General features: G+C 36.6%; 3 protein-coding genes across 6 annotated transcripts in view; 2 read left to right on the top strand and 1 right to left on the bottom strand.

Moving 5' to 3' along the window:
* The first annotated feature begins 953 nt into the window (after positions 1-953).
* On the top strand, positions 954-1,457 carry LOC139977298 (craniofacial development protein 2-like). Its single transcript, XM_071986585.1, has one exon. It carries the CDS (start codon positions 954-956, stop codon positions 1,455-1,457), a length of 504 nt encoding a protein of 167 aa, XP_071842686.1.
* An 8,185-nt stretch (positions 1,458-9,642) lies between these two features.
* Positions 9,643-18,157, top strand: part of LOC139977654 (uncharacterized) — a 32,839-nt gene continuing 24,324 nt past the window's right edge. Inside the window, exons 1-2 of one of the 2 annotated variants that reach the window (XM_071987130.1) lie at positions 9,643-11,198; positions 18,008-18,084. In XM_071987130.1, coding sequence (XP_071843231.1) covers positions 18,021-18,084 — 64 coding nt within the window. In that variant the 5' untranslated portion in view covers positions 9,643-11,198; positions 18,008-18,020. Of the gene's footprint in view, positions 11,211-18,007; positions 18,085-18,157 lie in introns of both variants that reach the window. The other variant, XM_071987128.1, reaches the window with a different exon arrangement.
* Positions 13,064-17,389, bottom strand: LOC139977662 (uncharacterized). Of its 3 annotated transcripts, none has more exons than XR_011796627.1 (6): positions 17,286-17,389; positions 16,865-17,197; positions 16,250-16,555; positions 14,777-14,918; positions 14,534-14,561; positions 13,064-14,050 (listed from the first exon to the last, which is right to left on the bottom strand). XR_011796627.1 is itself a non-coding variant. In XM_071987143.1 (6 exons), exons 1-6 carry the CDS (start codon positions 17,335-17,337, stop codon positions 13,942-13,944), a joined length of 936 nt encoding a protein of 311 aa, XP_071843244.1. In that variant the 5' UTR covers positions 17,338-17,389; the 3' UTR covers positions 13,064-13,941. The 3 variants fall into 3 exon arrangements, 2 of the variants coding, with proteins under 2 accessions (XP_071843244.1, XP_071843245.1); XM_071987143.1 differs by having other exon boundaries at positions 14,811-14,918; XM_071987144.1 differs by lacking the exon at positions 14,777-14,918.

Here is an 18,157-nt window from a genome sequence, read left to right as displayed (position 1 = left end):
TCATCATACTTCCCTCTACTCGTGTCATTTTGACCAGTCTGTTAGGGGTTGAAGGAGGTTTTTCTATATTAATTGGCCATAGATTGAATTTTGTGCAACATTATGGGTATGTTTTGAAGTGAGTTTATTCACGAGAAATGTGAATTTTCAAATTCTGAACAAAATAATGGGCTTAAAACCTTGAAAAGTGGGGCTGTCGGGTATTGTGGGCCGTGACGTAGAATCACCTACAAAAGCAATGAATGATCCACAGGACATGCAATGAGGTCGAACATGATGTGCGACTGGTGACAACCTTCAAAAGTTATGGATTGGAAAAAAAAAACTATTGGGAAGTGCCATTTCCGGTGATCTGGGGGGTAAAACCAGAAATGTTCTTGTACGCTCCGCGCCAACCGATGGTGGCGCTCCGCTTAGATAGTAATTCGCGCCCCCGGGTTAGAAAATCCTGGATACGCCCCTGGATCCAGACCTCAATAAAAATGGAAAATTATAACTATTTATATAGTGATTTTTGTGTTACAATTGAATATTCATAGTGTTCTTGACTGCAGAGTACATTGTAAGTAAACCCTGTAGGTACATGTGACACAGACATTTAAACATATAAGTCATATCACACCTGTAAAGAACAATACGCTTTGCAGCGATACAAATGTCAGGTCATTTTCTACTACCTGCTACTGGTATCCTGTAAGCCAGTACTACCTGTTTCAGGGTCGGGCCGTCGGTGACTAAACCGGCAACCCCACTAGTCATCTCCATCTAGACTAGTGAGGAGGGTGGTTGGACACCCTGATAGAACTAAAAAACAAGATCTGTCTTAAGGGCGCTGGCTCAAAATCATTCAAGTATATGCACCCACCAGCAGTTATGATGATGAAGAGGTAGATAAACTGTATGAGGAAATCAATGAACTGCTTCAAAACAACAAGACACACTTTACTATAATGATGGCAGATCTAAATGCAAAGGTCGGAAAGAAGGAAGATGGGGAAGAATCAGTGATTGGAAATTTTGGATATGGACAGCGCAATGACAGGGGAGACGGACTAGTCGAATTTGCCATCAGCAGCAAGTTAAAAATCCTGAATACATTTTTCAAGAAAAAAGCAAACAGGAAGTGGACTTGGATAAGTCCAGACAGAGCGACAAAGAATGAAATTGATTTCATTCTTTCATCAGATCTAAACATTGTCAAGGACGTAAATGTTCTCAACAAAGTCAACATAGGCAGCGACCACAGAATGAAAATTGGGAAGTTTCCAATCAACACTAAGTTAGAGAGACAGAAGCTACTTAGACCAAAGTATAGCAACATTAACCTAGACAAACTCACAGAAAGAAACCATGAATTCCAACTGGAACTAGCAAACAAGTTTGGTACACTTAACGACGAGTGGAGAGAGCAAGATCTAGACACATGGAACCAAGAGACAATAGACATCATTCAATAAACTGCACTCAATGTAGCAGGCAGGAAACCCAAAGACAGAATTAGCAAACTATCAGACAGCACAAGGAAACTGATTGAAAAACGTAGACAGATGAATATGGACAGTCAAGGTACTGACAACAGAGAGTACAGTGAAACCTGCAAAACTATCAGGAAGAAGATACGTGAGGATGTCAGAAACTACAACACCAGAATGATACATGACACAATAGAAAACAACAGGAGTATTAAGAAAACCAACAAGAAGCTTGGCCAGGGAACAAAGAAAATCACTAAACTTCTGGACTCAAATTGGCAGGAAATAACAGACCAGGATGATATTCTGCGGAGAATAGAGAAATTTTATGAAGAACTATACCAAAGCAATCAGCAAACCGGAGACATAGATGATTCTCAGGAGGAAGTACCCAAAGTTGAATGCTGGGAAGTAGAATATGCTTTAAGCCAAATGAAACGGGGCAAGGCCCCTGGACAGGACAACATAATGATCGACACACTAAAAGAAGCAGGGGATGCAGTTGATAAGGAACTGGCAAAGCTCTTCACAGCTTGTCTTCACCAAGGGAAGGTGCCTCAAAAGTGGAAAGATGCCAACATGATAATATTGCACAAAAAAGGAGACAAAAGGGACTTGAAGAACTACCGGCCCATTAGCCTTCTATCCAATATATACAAGCTTTTTACAAAGATTCTGACAAACAGATTGGAAAGACTTCTAGACGACAACCAACCAATGGAGCAGGCGGGATTCAGAAGAAATTTCTCAACAATAGATCACATTCACACCCTCAACCAACTGAAGGAAAAATGTCAGGAGTTCAATATACCTGTATGTGTCGCTTTCGTAGACTATGAGAAAGCTTTCGATTCCGTTGAAACCTGGGCAGTTCTCGAGGCACTGAAAGAGCAAGACATCAACCCTAACTACATCAAAGTAATCAAAGACATCTATACTGGCAGCACAATTACTGTTAAGTTACACAAAGAAAGCAACAAAATACCAATAAGGAAAGGAGTGAGGCAGGGAGATACCATATCTCCAAAGCTCTTTACTGCATGCTTAGAACACATCTTCAAAGACATCAATTGGGAAGATAAAGGTATCAATGTGAATGGGGAGAAGTTCAACCACCTCCGTTTTGCTGATGATATAGTCATCATAGCTAACAACTTCAACGAAATGGAGAGCATGCTACAGGACTTGGACATAGCAAGCAGGAAAAGAGGACTGAAAATGAATACGAAGAAGACCAAAGTAATGGCAGACCAATCAGTTAAACACAAACCAATCATCATTAATGGAACAGAATTGGAACATGCATCTGAATACATTTACCTGGGACAAAGGTTCACTCTCACCGAAAGGAATCAAGATAATGAAATAAGGAGGAGGATCAAAGCAGGGTGGCAAGCATTTGGCAGATACAGCCACATCATGAAGGGCAATCTACCATTATGCTTAAAAAGGAAAGTGTATGACCAATGCATTCTCCCATCAATGACATATGCATCAGAAACATGGACACTAACAATTAAAATGGAAAGAAAGTTAGCAGCCGCACAACATAACATGGAGAGGAGTATGCTTAACATAACATACACAGATCACAAAACCAGTAAGTGGATAAGGGAACAGACAAAGGTACAGGATATAATGGAAGTAATCAAACATCGTAAATGGACATGGGCCGGCCATGTCACTAGAAGGGGAGATGGAAGATGGAGCACGCTAACCACTGTATGGACACCGCTTGGCGGGAAAAGGAACAGAGGCAGGCAAAGGAAGAGATGGAGAGATGAAATACAGAAATTCTGGAATGAAACCAATTGGTACACACATGCAAGGGAGAGAGAGAGTTGGGGATATCATGCTGAGGCCTTCATCCAGCAGTGGATCGACAACGGCTGAAGAAGAAGAAATGTCACTAGCGCACTCTTATGACACGCAAAACAAGGACACGCGCAAGTGTGCCTACGTTATATCAACCAGGTTTCGACAAAATCCTAATCTTATTGTCAAAATATTTTCATTTTCAAATATAGAAACACTTGATGCAGCATATTAGCTCGAATTTTGTGTGAAAAAATGTAGTTGTAATGGATTACAACTCACTGGATTTTAGCCGCAACTTACACAGCTGTAACTTTGTTTTTCAATTTGCACAAAAAATTGGAATTCCTAGCATGTTTGCAAATGTTGTACAATCTTACGTTAGTCACTTACCCACGAAGCCAAGCCGTCAATATTTTTCACCATGCTGGCATGGATAAGACCGAAATGTTGGGGAGACGGCTTTACAGAAATGTGTGGGCCCTTGGGAAGCAGTTACTCCGAGTTGGAGGGGCACCGATAATTTATGAGGGGCACCAATATTGCTTACATGTTTATAACATGTGCCTCCTTGAAACCAAAGCATCCATGTGAGAAACAATATTTCCTTTACGAGAATATTGTAAAAGTTCTGGTGGGCAAAGAGAAAGCTTTTACTATGTCACACAGGTGTATTTTAGATCTTGAGAAATGGTAACCCTTTATCCGTTTAGTGACATTGTTTGCATAGTTTAAGGAGAATACTGAATAAAACACCATGTATGTTTCTGACGAGCATGCTATGATAAACGATTAACCGACGACGTACCACGAATGGATTTACAATGTTGCAATATATCAACAGGCGGGCATCACAAGATCGCGTGTCGCACTTTCACAGCGCTAATACACACATCTAACCACATCTACTATGGAAACCTGCCATACCGTTCACTTTCGACTTTCCTTTACAACTTCTTCAAACGAACTGCAAATGTTTCAGAATCGATGTCCTTATATTTATTTATCACCGTATATCAGTAAAGCAGTGTAGTATGTAATGCCTACATAAATTGTGAGGTAGTCCAATCCATGGATAATAAGGTTAACTTGCATAGCACATTCCCAAACTTCCTTGTTTTAAACCTCAGTGTTGCAATGTAATATGACCCTTAAAAGTGAAACCATAATCATCAAGTCCAACCTTTGTTTGACCTTTGGTGATTATGCTTTATATTTGACACCCTGGACGCATGGAAAAGAATTTCCTTTCAATTTCCAGTTTGGCGGAGAGATTTTATATATTTCTTTTATTGGGTCGGCATCAGTGAGTGGGTGTTTTTCTTTGTCGGTACCGGCTGCATTGACATAGTAACGTCGCTTTCGATACCGCTGAGCTCTTAAAGATCGAATGCAGTGACTGTTCGATTCATCTTTCTTAAAAAGTAAAATTTGCTTTTATAACTGTATAACTTAGAACTCTTTACGTGTATGAAGTATTTCAATGGTGTAAATTGTTAGCTGGGACAACAACGAGAAAGTTCCCGAGATTCCAACACTTTCAGCTGGTTGCCTCTTAGCAATCTGAAGCACACATAAATGGCAATTACTCCACTTGTAAACCTTGGAATATATCTCAGCACTATATATATTGGGTTTGTGGTGGGGAGGGGGTGTATCCGCAGTGTTTCAGAGATGTATTGTTCTCTCGTAGGAAGATTAAAACACTTTTACATCATTATCGTATAGTGCAATGACTTCAGAATGTTAGTTCATTATTTCCCCTTATGTTGTATTGAGAGAGTAATATAATAGAACTGAAGCATAATTTAAGTAATAACATATAAACGATACAAGAGCTTTCACTTTGACTTTCACTTTGAGGTCATTGTTACCGCAGAGAGATAATAGCAGGAAACGAAATTTCTAATCGTAACAACTCGATAATAGCATGACCTTTCAGAGGCAGACTTATACAAAAACTGGAATGGGATTGTCTACAACTAATAATTGCAATACCGATTTCACAAAAGATCATTGTCGAACGTTTTGTTCCGTTACGTCTCGAATTTCCGAAAGGAGTATATGTGTAATATGCCCAACAGTAATATTTAATAAATAATACTTTTAATAATTTAATAATATTATTTAATGTGATTGAATAAATCGCCTCGAGCCAATTCTTCTTCCTATGGAGATTGCTTTGAAAGGAACGACTGCTTGGCGGTAAAGTTAAATAATACTTTGGAAAAGATCAATTAAAACATTATTTAACGTTATGTTTAGTTTGTAAGTACGATAAATTTTTCGTTCGCTATTTTGCTATAAGGTAGGCCTGAAGTTAATTAATCCGTGCACCCAACCTGTAATGTACACGAGGGATATGGTATTGTTGTAAGGCTGTTGCATGATATTGAAATTCTATCGTTTACCATGGCAACAGTTGTCATGAAATGTATTGTGTGGAAAGTTCAGAAAGGTCTATGGTGGTGAGACAGTAATAGTTTGACCAAGATTCCATTTTGAGGTTGGAGAGAAGGGTGGCAAGTAATTCAACGTGGCCGTTTGTGAGAGGTGCGTGTGTGTGAGATGTGTGTGTGGGGCGTGTGGGAGAGAGCTTACAAAGATTGTCGCACATTTCCTCCTAACTGTCATGTCGTTGTGTAACGTCGTTGTTTGTTTCACTCCGCCACCAAGTTTGTTAACTGAAGAAAAAGGCTAGCTTTACGATCGATTGCGATCACGCCGTAAACATAAGTGTTTCGAATATTCTGCCCTAGTTAGATACAGTTGGTAAGTGAGATGTTATTGACACTATTTTAACGACTGAAGGACCCTGCAGGCAGTGGGGGTTGTTTGAAAAAACTAAATCATAAGAGAAGCATCAATATGTAATACAAAATTGTACGGGACAATGCCATATACAGCTAAACAAAAGATCTAGTTACTCTACGATTTATGACAAATAACAACAAAACATTTTTAACATGAGAATATGGCCGATATCATTAGTACCATTTAGCTAAGATATCAAAGTATAAACAATAACTTTGATTGATTAATGGACAACATCATATATTACGTAGTCAGTTGAACTTGGAAATGTGTGCGAAAAAGCTTGTCGTGACGTCATAGTTGTCATATAACAAACATTTGAAATGAAACCTGCAATTCCATGAACTACCATTTTTATTTTTTTTTGGAATTATACCTTATTTTTAATGCAGTTATTGTAGGTAACAAATTTTACATGTGTATTTATTTCTTTGATTTATTCTATAAACAGATCAACACATGAGGGTTATTCTTGGGATAAACAGTTAATATGCTATATCATTGTTTTCACTCAAATTTAACGTACAGGATCATAGAGTCAGGGTTGTGAGTGATGGTGGAATACGTATTACGGCTGTGGAGGAAGTGTCATGTACGGAATTACAGTAGACCTACACTATTACAGGATTGCCTTTCAACTCTGTAATTTCCTACATACACCTACTTAACTTTATAAATGGCTAAACCATGCAATTATCAATTAGTACGGTAATTGTTATTTGACTAGAAAGGAATCAAATGAACCGCCATTCAATAATATTTAATAGCTATTAACTTAACCATACAGGCGCGTATCCAGGGGGGCGTTGGGGGCGCGCGCCCCCCGGGTAAGAAAAAGAGGAGAGAAAAAAGAGAAGAAAAAGGGAAAAAAGAGGGGAAAAGAAAAGGAGTAGAGGAAGGAAGGGAAAAGAAAAAGAAGAAAGAGAGATAAAGGAGAAAAGGAGGGAGTAGAAGATAAACGCCAAGACACCGGGAAGAGAAAGAGGAACAGTCATAATTACAGCGCTGATCCCTATTATATACACAGGGTAGCCAGTGACAGATCGAGGATTACAGAGGGGACGTGCGCCTCACCCTAATCCTTACACCGATACACATTTTTGACGTTTCCATTTTTCCTCTCTCACTAATGAATCTATATATATATGCTATATATGGTCTATCATAACCAATTGTGGCTGGTCTTGAACTCGACCGAGTCGTCGGTAACATGACGCAATTCGGGAAGGGGGCGACCGCCCCCCCCCCCAGAGCAAATTTTCTTTATGATATCGCTAGTAATTTTCAAAATAGAAAATGCTTAGATGCAACTTACAAGGCCTGAGAAGTGTCATTTCCAGCGATCTGGGATGCATTTTCGGCCAAAATGTTCTTGTACGCTTCGCGCCAACTTGTGGTTGTGGCGCTACGCTTAGATAGTTTGCCTACAGACTTCGCCCTCCCTCCCTTGGCAAATTACTCGATACACGCCTGTTCGAATTTGTAAAGCAAAGAGCAGATATCACATCATATCAGCCTCAAAACTGCCTATGAGTGTAGTCAAAGGCGTAGGATCCCAATTTGATTTGGGGGCTGTAACGACTTGCCCGCAAAATATAACCGAAATTTTTCGCGCGCTTCGCGCGCGCGCGTTCAGCATATTCATGGCAATATCATGCAAGCATCGGTTATAACATCGCATGCCAGCGTGTACCGTACGGTCCGTAAAAGTTGCGCAGTATACCACCGGATGCTGATGTAAACAACGATTGTCCTATGTAGATGGAGAAAAAGCATAGAGATGCAATTATGTCAAAACTCTCTTTTACATTAGTAATGGCGAATTAGTCGGACAAGCTTAGAACTTTATTTTAATTACCAAGGAGATAATTTTTAAACTATTCATTTCCATCATTGCAATTTATTTTTCTTTCAGTAGGTGCCCGAAAAGTTCTCAGCATATTGCCCGAATTTTCAGGGAAAACAAATTTGGTTGGGGGGGGGGGGCTGTAGCCCCGCCTCCTACGCCATTGCGTGTAGTGTTCGGTTTCAAAATAACTGAAATCTGATATCGGAAATTTCTGGTATTTTTCATTTCCTTCAACCAAGTTTTATAATAGCCGTTATAAGAGGTTTTAATATTTCTACACCAATAAATTAACTGTGTCTGAATTTTCAAAAATTTCCTGACCAACATTCTTAACAAATAATGGGTTTAAAACCTTGAAAAGTGGGGCTTTCGGGTATTGTGGGCCGCGACGTAGAATCACCTATACAAAAGCAATGATCCACAGGACATGCGATGAGGTCGAACATGATGTGTGACTGGTGACAATCTTCAAAAAGGTTATGGATGAAAACAAAACTATTGGGAAATACTTGCTTCTCAGGCAAAAGTGTACATCTGGTTGGTCTTTGTCAAGCCCGAGAAGTGCCATTTCCGGTGATCTGGGGGGTATCAAAACCAGAAATGTTCTTGTACGCTCCGCGCCAACCGATGGTGGCACTCCGCTTAGATAGTAATTCGCACCCCCGGGGCGGAAGTATCATTCCGCCCCCCTGCTCCGCATGTCAGAAAACCCCTTTTTTATTTCCAAATGAGAAAAAAATCTCATTTGGAGCACCAAATTACATCTAAGGCCAGGTGAAAATGCAAAATTATTTACAAAATGGAGTGGGTGTTGAAGTGTGCTATATTGCACCAAATTGCTTCTGAGGCCACCTGGAAATGCACAAAAATTCCAAAGGGGAGGGGGAAACCCCGTCCCCTTAGACCCCTCCCCAGGCCGTCCATCAGTCTTCAGACTCCCCACTCAAAGTACCTTCCTACGCCACTTCCCCTGCCATATAACATGTGACTCCTGCTTGGTGTATGCTTACTTTGACATCATTTTTTTGCCCCTATTCCTTTATATAGGGGCAAAGAAAGCATATTTTTTACTTTATTTGTGTTAAGTATAAATCATAAACGTTTTTCTTCAGTTGAGCGTAAACACGAGGCTGAAAATTCACCCTCACCGGTTTGTTTAAATGTTTGTTTAAGGTTGGTCTATGCCTATTGGGGTTTTCTTTGTTACTGTTTTGTAAAGTAAAAAACGGCATGCGCTATATCAAACATGACATACATGAGTAGCTGTTAAAAGCTAGGTTTCTTTCAAAGACGAGCGTTATGCCATATTTAACGACAATAAACCTTACGTATATACGACAATATACCTTACGAGGTTAACGTATTATTCATAGCAAGCTACTTATTTGACATACCTTAGGTATTTGAAAAATGGCGTAATATATACCTACGGTAAAGATTTGCCGTTGATGTTTATACTAATGTTAGTAATAAGGGAGGATGATATATAATGAAAACCCGTAGTTAAATGACAAGCACAATGTTCGTTATACATAATGTATATATTTATGTATTATATAACTGGGGGATTTAATTATTATTTACGTTTTCTACGAAACCAATGGTCAGTAGACTGTATTGCAGAAGACCCTTATACTAACCCAACTATCCTAGTTACAGACAACTTCTATATCGTCGCCCTTTTCTGTATCATCAACTCAAATATGACTTTAAAAGCTATGTTAACAGTACCGATGAACATTTAGCCTGCTAAATCGTGATTGATTCAGCCAAATGCTTAGTAGTACACTGCAGTTTGGCAAATTTATGGTTCAGAACTCCCCTTGCATTAATTCACCCTGCCCATCTATTTTGTTATGGATCAAATATGTCCAACTATGCAACTTAATGCGGGTATTATAGGTGTTAGATATTGAGAAACAACGAGATAGTGAGCCTTTGGAACTATGTGTGTTGCTATTTTCAATATTATTATTATCATTATTGTTCTGTTCCATCAATAAAACAACACTTTAATCGCATATGAACGCAAAAGAGACCGTCTTTTAGTATACTATACAAAGAGGCGGTGAGTTCTGATACATTCACATGGTTAGTATTACGGGCTCTCATTCAACGCCACATAACATCAGCACTCCTTTCTCTGCTCTCATGAATATACAAGATGTGGTAAAAGAGATGTGTTAAAGTAGAAACATATAGAAAGACTCATAGTGCTTGCTAGTGATTACATTTAAACCATGTGATATATTGGACTGTGTATTTGCTAGCAAATCATAATACTTGATCATACATGATCACTGTCTGGAATGTATTAAAAAAGCTTCAGACCTGACAATTCACAACATTGTATGAAAAAATACCAATTTTCAACATTAAGTAGCATATTATCAGCGCATCGTGGTGAGTTCTGCAAACATTATCTAGCCGTGAAAAGAAAAGTTGTAATTTTGACATCGTCAGCAAAAAATAAATAACTGGCGTGAAAGAGCGTCAAAAAAGATGATAAAAAGGTCGGACACAAGTATGGAATCTTGAGTGACGACAGCTTCAACTGAAAGACAGTTAGACTTAACGTTGTTCATAATAAGACCTTGATATCTGTTACTATTTGAAGGTTACAACTGGTTTAACTGAGCCTTTCAATGCATTTATCATTTTCGTCCAAAGTTTTTGCCCTCCATATCATTTGGGTGGATGGGGCCAGAGGTGAGACTGGGCTCCCTCACCTCCACTCCCGCTAGTTACGCCAATGCCTGACGCATACGTATATCCACCCACTCGGCATATACTATCACCCTAAATATGCTTGGCTATGGCATATATGGAGTACAACATAACAATTTTCATAGCCAATTTTGTTCCTTGCTAACAAAAGAGCTTAATTCCATTGTATTGTACTTATGCACGTCTGTTAAGATTGTAACGATTTCTGCATAGGTAAACTTATTGTAGTTGTAGAACCGCTGTAGTCATTTCTTTGTAGACCATGGAAATGCTATTCACTGTACTTGTTTATATTGGTATACCAACTGGTTCTATTGAATTTGAATATGACGTGATTGGAATTACCCAATGCTATGTATAACGAGCATCTAGCCCTATGGCTCAACACATTAAACATTAGTACGTGGCCTACAATGACAACCGAGAGTTACAGTTAGTCTGAATCCAGTTTCAATTCGGTTGAATCAATAACAAACTAACCAACGTGAAGAAGATTTTCAAACTCAGTTGTGGACAATACGGTGAGGCCATATGTAAGTATAACATAAACCGGCAAATAACATGGTGGTCAATTAGCCAGTCTGACTCAATATTGCCAACATAGCCACCATTTTGTTTACATTTTGAGGGGAAAAAAGTATTTTCTTTTTCAGCATTTTCTTTGCTTTAAATAGTATCATGTGTTAACATCAACCAGTTGCTGATACTTTTTTTTTTGCAAAATGTCAACTCGTTTGGCTTATTTATTCTGGTTTGTGCCTCAAGTTTAGGTTGACTTCCTTCTGCCTAAAGGTATTAACACAGCGTAGGTAGTCGTATGATACGGTAAACTTATGACATAACTTTGTTCACAGTTCACATCTGTTCACAACTAGGTCTATGTAAATAACATGGCCTATGTGTAGTATGTAAGCTCTTTTGACATTGACCTATGTTACGAAATATATAATAAACGTTACATACTCTATATATAGTTGTTGCAGTTGTATGTCCATGTGAAGGCGACAAAAATGGAATAGAAATTTGTATACAGTGTTGTACACATTCATTGCCTGCGCCTGTTTTGTGTTGTGTGTCACAATATGATCATTGTAAACTTAGTTCAAATGATATCAAATAAAAACAGGATTATTTCTGATTAAAAGATCTTCCGAATGTCATTTACCACATTGGTTGTGTGGTGATAATGTATCGATATAAGCAAATGATTGCAATTTTCTTCAGCACATTGACAGCACATTACTAAAATAGTCTTTTTCGACAAAACAGACCAATCAAACTGATCACCAGTCTTACATCTTAATTTATTTTTAGTTCTAACATGATCAAGCCTTAAAGTAGCTATCCACCTTGAATGTTGACCTAATGACGTAAAAGAGATGTTATTTCCGGAGTAACTCGCATTTAGAAAGATTTGACTTTGAATTCAGCTCCGAAACGTCATTGCGTTTTGACAATCACAAACATGTCTGGCCGAAGCACGATTTATACCGGCATGTTTGTACTGACTAACAATTGAACTAAATAAAGGTTTCACAGTAAGATTATTGTTAAACATTAGAAACCTTTTATTTCAAGTTGGAACCCAATACAGACGTCGAGCTGGTTCTTTAACTTGACCAATACTTAAGCATGACGTTGCAGCTACAACCTTACCTGAATAGAAATTTAAATATTGATATGTCCTCTCTGTGCAAACATGAACAGTGAGATAAGCACCCTTTGCATACGTTATGGTGCTGTTGTTGCGATACAAGTCTAGAACACACAGTTACGTAAAATTAGTAAGTATATTAAAATAGTGCATGATTTGTATCATTTTTTCAAGATCAGTTACTGTCTGGTGTTTTCGTATTGCAACAACATTAGATTACACGGTTAATAATACCATATGGTTTTAAATTAGATACAATATCCTTTGCTAGACAAAGATTGTTTTATATCCAATTACTGGGTAGAATGTACGAAAGTCTGTGATAGGAGCAACATTGATATTTTTTATTAAATGCATACAAATGAAAAGGTTATCTTAAAATCAATTAAATGCCGCTTTCTAGGTTGTATACAGTGGTTTCTGACAAAGCATACGTGTATATGGGGAGCGTCAAGAACATGGGGCTGGGTAGCTCAACTTGTAGAGCCTTAGGTGTGTAATCTCCTTCTAGCCACACATTCCTTTGTTTTTTTCTTTGAGATGTAAACACGTTAACTTTATGACGATAGGTATAAGTGCATAGTAAGAATGATTACTCTGACAACATGAAAGAAGCCGACGAAACTATATGACCCTCCCTCTCCCTACAATTCAGTATTAATGACAGCCACGGACGTTGCTTGATTGCTCAATCTGTTCATTTGATTTAAAAAATACTGGCAAAAAAGTCAATTATCATTTTCCGAGTGCATATATTTTGTTACCTATAGTCCTTGAAGTATCTTAGTAAACAAACATTTAGTTAATATAAGAACTTGACATAAATGTGCTAAAATACTGCAAGACTGCTTAAAATGCTTATTTAAATGCTTGACTGTTGCAAAGGGTGTCAAAGATATGATATTGGAAGTGAAATAAACATAGCACTAATCATTCAGTTTTAGTCAGATCATCCAGGTAAATGTATACTTTGAATATTTCAATCAACACAGTAATGACACAGACATGTCGATTACTTCCCTGTACAAATAGAAAATGAAATAATATCGAATAAGAAAGCAAAATATGTTCGTATATCAATAAGACTTGGAGTGTAAGCGACAACAGTGTGAAACAAACATATAATAAGTACGTTTGACTAGTGTCCCAATTTGAGTTGAATCAATAACCAAGTTCCTCATTCGCTTTGAAATACTTGTATCCATTTAGCGGTTCATACAGACAATGGAAAGTGAAAATGCAGAAGCCTGCATTTAGTTATTACATGTGCGTTACTTGATAAAGAACAATAACTACAAGTCAATAGTGTTGCCGTGGAGACTACATACTGCACTTACGGTTTCGTTGCAGGTAGAACATCCCATGAAATGTACAACTATCATGGAAATCGTTCATTCTATCTGTTATACACACCTTGATTTATTAAAGTGTTTATGTTTATTCATAATCTAAATATAGATAGTTAAATCATAAACTAAGTTCAATATTGCGACATCTGGATGATATTTTATAACGATTTTATAACCAAAGTGAATACGTATACTCCAAACAAGTAACTATAAAGACAGCAATCAAGTTGGTGTTACTTTGATTTCGTAGTTTTCGTCAAGTTAGTGAGGTATTGGAGCATATCCGAGGTCGCTGCTTTCATAACACACGTTGTAGATACTTTCTTCGGTAGCTGGTGAACCAGCACTATGAGGTTGTCTTCCGAATTGACTTTGAAAAGATTATTACCAGAAAAAAAATATGTGTAATGAGATAAAATATACGAATGTTGAAGAATGTAAGCACTGCTTGTAAATGAGTCAGCCATTTAAACATGTAACATAATTCTTGCGAATCTTGTCATGACATTGAACTACATTTAGATTACTTGTTAGACTCATTCATCATGACTATACAAAACTATTTAAAATATTTATTGGTAACATATTAGCCAAACTCATATATATATATATATATATATATATATATATATATATATATATATATATATATATATGTATGTATATATATAAATATACATACATATATTTATTTATATATATATATATATATATTTATGTATATATATATATACATACATATATATATATATATTTAATATATATATATTTAATATATATATATATATATTTGTTTGTTTTTTCGGTTACACTGTGGAAATAAACAATTTACATACTGTTACTGGGATCTTACCTTCGTGCACACCGTTGCTGTAGTAATGCTGAAAGAAACCAAAATAGTTTTATGCCGTTTTCAAATAGTGTAAATTTGTAATTTGTAAATTTATAAGATATGTATAAAGTGTACAAAGCAAGACTATTGTAGAATTGTATTAATGTTCTGCACCCGATCGATCCGCTTTTTGGCTTCAAAGTATTAAGATTTGCGAGTATTCTAATGATATTGGGATATACCAGTTGAAGTTCATATACATACCACATTTTACAACCGCTCTACTGCTGATACTCACGTATTATCTTCATGTTGTGGAGAAGAAACAATATCACTAATATGCCAAGGAGAGTTGATATAAAAGCTAAAGCAATCGATATCTCGTTCCTGAACACCGAGTTATTTTCTGCAAATGAACATCTGTATCTGTTAATTCTCATTACAATTTGAACTATAAATATTTGCAGTGGTAAAACTTAGAATGGTATACATTAATATATAAGAAATGGTAGAATTACAAGTGAAAACATATCCACATGAAAACTTAAACATTATACTTATCACTCATTTTAAAATGTGAATAATTAGTAGACATAAACAAAAACTGTAGGAGCATATCCAGACCCGATACATGTTTGCTGCTACTTTGCGAGTTACCTTCCATATTTATATTCATCTTTAAGAAATACTTATCGTTTCTTTTGGTATTCATATGCGAGAATATAATTTCTCCACAACACCAACCCTTTAAAATGACAGTTTACTAAACTCTGAACTTTAAGTATATTTCCAGGCGTAAATATAATTGCAGTTAACTTAAGGAATGAAAAGCATTGAGAATATCAAAACAACTAATGAAAAAAGTGTGTGAACCCTACAGAGAACTCTCAGTATTGATTTATTTAAGTATCAACCGCTCTCCATACTTATGGTACTCTTAAAACCCTTTCATCTTTTGGACAATGTGGTGGTAAATTGTAAAGAGGAAAATTTCCACAATCGTCCCGAAAAATATTTCATCTTCCATATGAGAAGTTCACTGCACTGTGAATGGATCCAATTGCTTGTAAGCTTTTCCACTGTGTGCTTTCAACATAAATCTTAGTACATACTTTTGTTGTTCATTAATTAACGTGACAACATTAATTAAAACTTGTCCGAATAATGTGCTGATATCTGCTTTGAAAAAAAACCTATTTTACAATACAGAAATGTTTTATACCGAATTTAAGGTAATGGACAATTTGCCTGATTTTGCTTTGAAGAACTCTAGCTTTTAATTAAGCAGTGTGTTAACAAGTTTAATTCAAAAAGCAGCTTTAATTGAAGTACAAGTGACCAACTTACCATCAGTTTGTTCATTTTTTTTTGTAAAGGGGAAAATTCCTACAATCGTCCCGAAAACTTATTTCATCTTCCATTTAAGAAAACTTTACTGCACTGTGAATGGATCTAACCGCTTGTAAGCTTTACCACTGTGTGCTTCAACATAAATCTTAGTACATACTTTTCTGTTCGTTAATTAACGTAACAACATTATTTAAAACGTGTCCTAATAATGTGCCGATATCTGCTTTGAAAAACCTATTTTACAATACAGAAATATTGTATACCGAATTAAAGGTAATGGACAATTTGCCTGATTTTGTTTTGAAGAACTCTACCTTTCATTTAGCAGTGTCTTAGCAAGGTCAATTCAAAAAGCAGCCTTAATTGAAGTATAAGTGACCCACTTACCATCAGTCTGTTCAACAGTTACTGACAAGGACGTCGTTCGCTTCGCTATATAAGGACCTTCCGCAGAACAATACAACTTAAAATTTGAGGTGACACGCACAGTATAGTACGAAATTGCGACTGTTGCGTTGTTGAAAACTTCTGTGACATTGTTCGTTTCCATTCCATTTGTTGTGTACCATGTAGTTGTAATTGGTAAAATTGCTTCCATCACAATACATTCAAATGTTATAATCTTATCTGACTTCACAGACAATGAATTACCTCTGATAAAGTTGGTTCCATTTATAATAACAATTGGCGTCACTGATATATGAGAGAAAAAGTTGATAATTACTAATGCTTTAAAATAAAGTGAACCAAGGAAAACTAAATTGAGTAATAATTAACAACTCTTCAAATAGCAAACGTTTACACAATACTTCCTATTTATGATTTATTAATACTTATGTAGTTATTAAAGAAATTAAATGATTAACAAATAAAGTTAAAATATAACGTATAACTCCAAGTAATTTGATATATAATTACAAACTTGTCTACATGTCACATGTATCATAATTAAAATATGTTCATATGGTAGTAATATCTTGTTGTAATATTTGAGAAATTTACCTTGCAATGTCAAGATGAATGTCATTAGCTTAGTCTCTCCTTGAAGACATGAGTAGTTCGCTTGATTTACTTTACTGCAAGGCGTAAGGAGCAGAATGGAATAATTTGAAGAATTGCATCGATCTACTTCGAAGCTTTCAGTATTTGTTTTCTTGAATGATTGTCTGGCTAAGATAAGGTTGGTGATGTCGTTGTACCAAGTAAGATTGTGGCTACTTTTCGATACATTGCAAATTAAACAGATCGACGAATTTCGCGAGCATATGCAGTTCACATGCTGAGAACTGGTCGAAGTATTCCCATAGTTACACTCACGGTCAAATCGCCGCTCTCCTGAAAGATGAAAAGGAATTAGATATCCCCATTAATATTAGTACACAACATACTATGGTTGATCTGTAAATTAATAGCAAATATTTACCTTTAGCAATTGTGAACAAAGAGAGCAATGCGATCTGACACCACAGAATCATATCACTCGATTACTATTTAACTCCGACTGAGAAAAAGAAATACACATATATAAATGAAAGTTGGACAGGAAGGTTGATCGGATATACTATGTTGTGGGTCGAGGTAAAAGAAAGTATCATTCATCTACGGCTACCTAGAAGGAACGCTCGGAAATGTGTGTCGTTCATTACTGCAAATACAAAGGCGTCAATGTTCACCAACTGTAATACAAACATTTGGACTGTAATTTTGACTACTTGACAGACGATCAGAACTGAGACGTTTTGAATGAGTTGTGATATATCACAGCATTTTTCATAAGGCTCACTCAATTTAACCATCATATTTTTTTCTGTCCAACGCTTCATGTTGGTAATGAAACTGATAGCTAAACGTGTCACTAAATATGATTGCTCCAAGATGTTCATTGTTCCTACTTTAAGCAAATAAATTGGTTGACATAGTTGTATTCTAACGTGTCATTACTATTCTAAGACATAATATATACTTTCTGTTTAATCCACGCCTTTCTCAATACTTACTATCTTCTATTTGTCTAGTAGTAAGTGCACTACTGGCATCGAAAGAGAAAACTATATTTTATCATGTGTATGAGATGCTCATGTTCAAAGTGCATCAGACGACTTCAGGAAGCCATGCATGTTTTCAGACTGTTTTTGTTTTCAATAGCGCACATTGCATCATGGTGGTGCCTGTCATAACCTCGGCTTGGCTTGTCCTCGTTTTTGCATCTAGTGCTTTCACAGGTAAGTATGATTGTTACACGTAACTCTGTAACATAATAATACAAATAGGCCAGGGTTTGCACGTTGTCTGTTT

This window comes from Apostichopus japonicus, chromosome 12, assembly GCF_037975245.1.
Source record: "Apostichopus japonicus isolate 1M-3 chromosome 12, ASM3797524v1, whole genome shotgun sequence".
Classification (NCBI taxonomy): domain Eukaryota; kingdom Metazoa; phylum Echinodermata; class Holothuroidea; order Aspidochirotida; family Stichopodidae; genus Apostichopus; species Apostichopus japonicus.
This window is presented reverse-complemented; position numbering and strand designations above follow the sequence as displayed.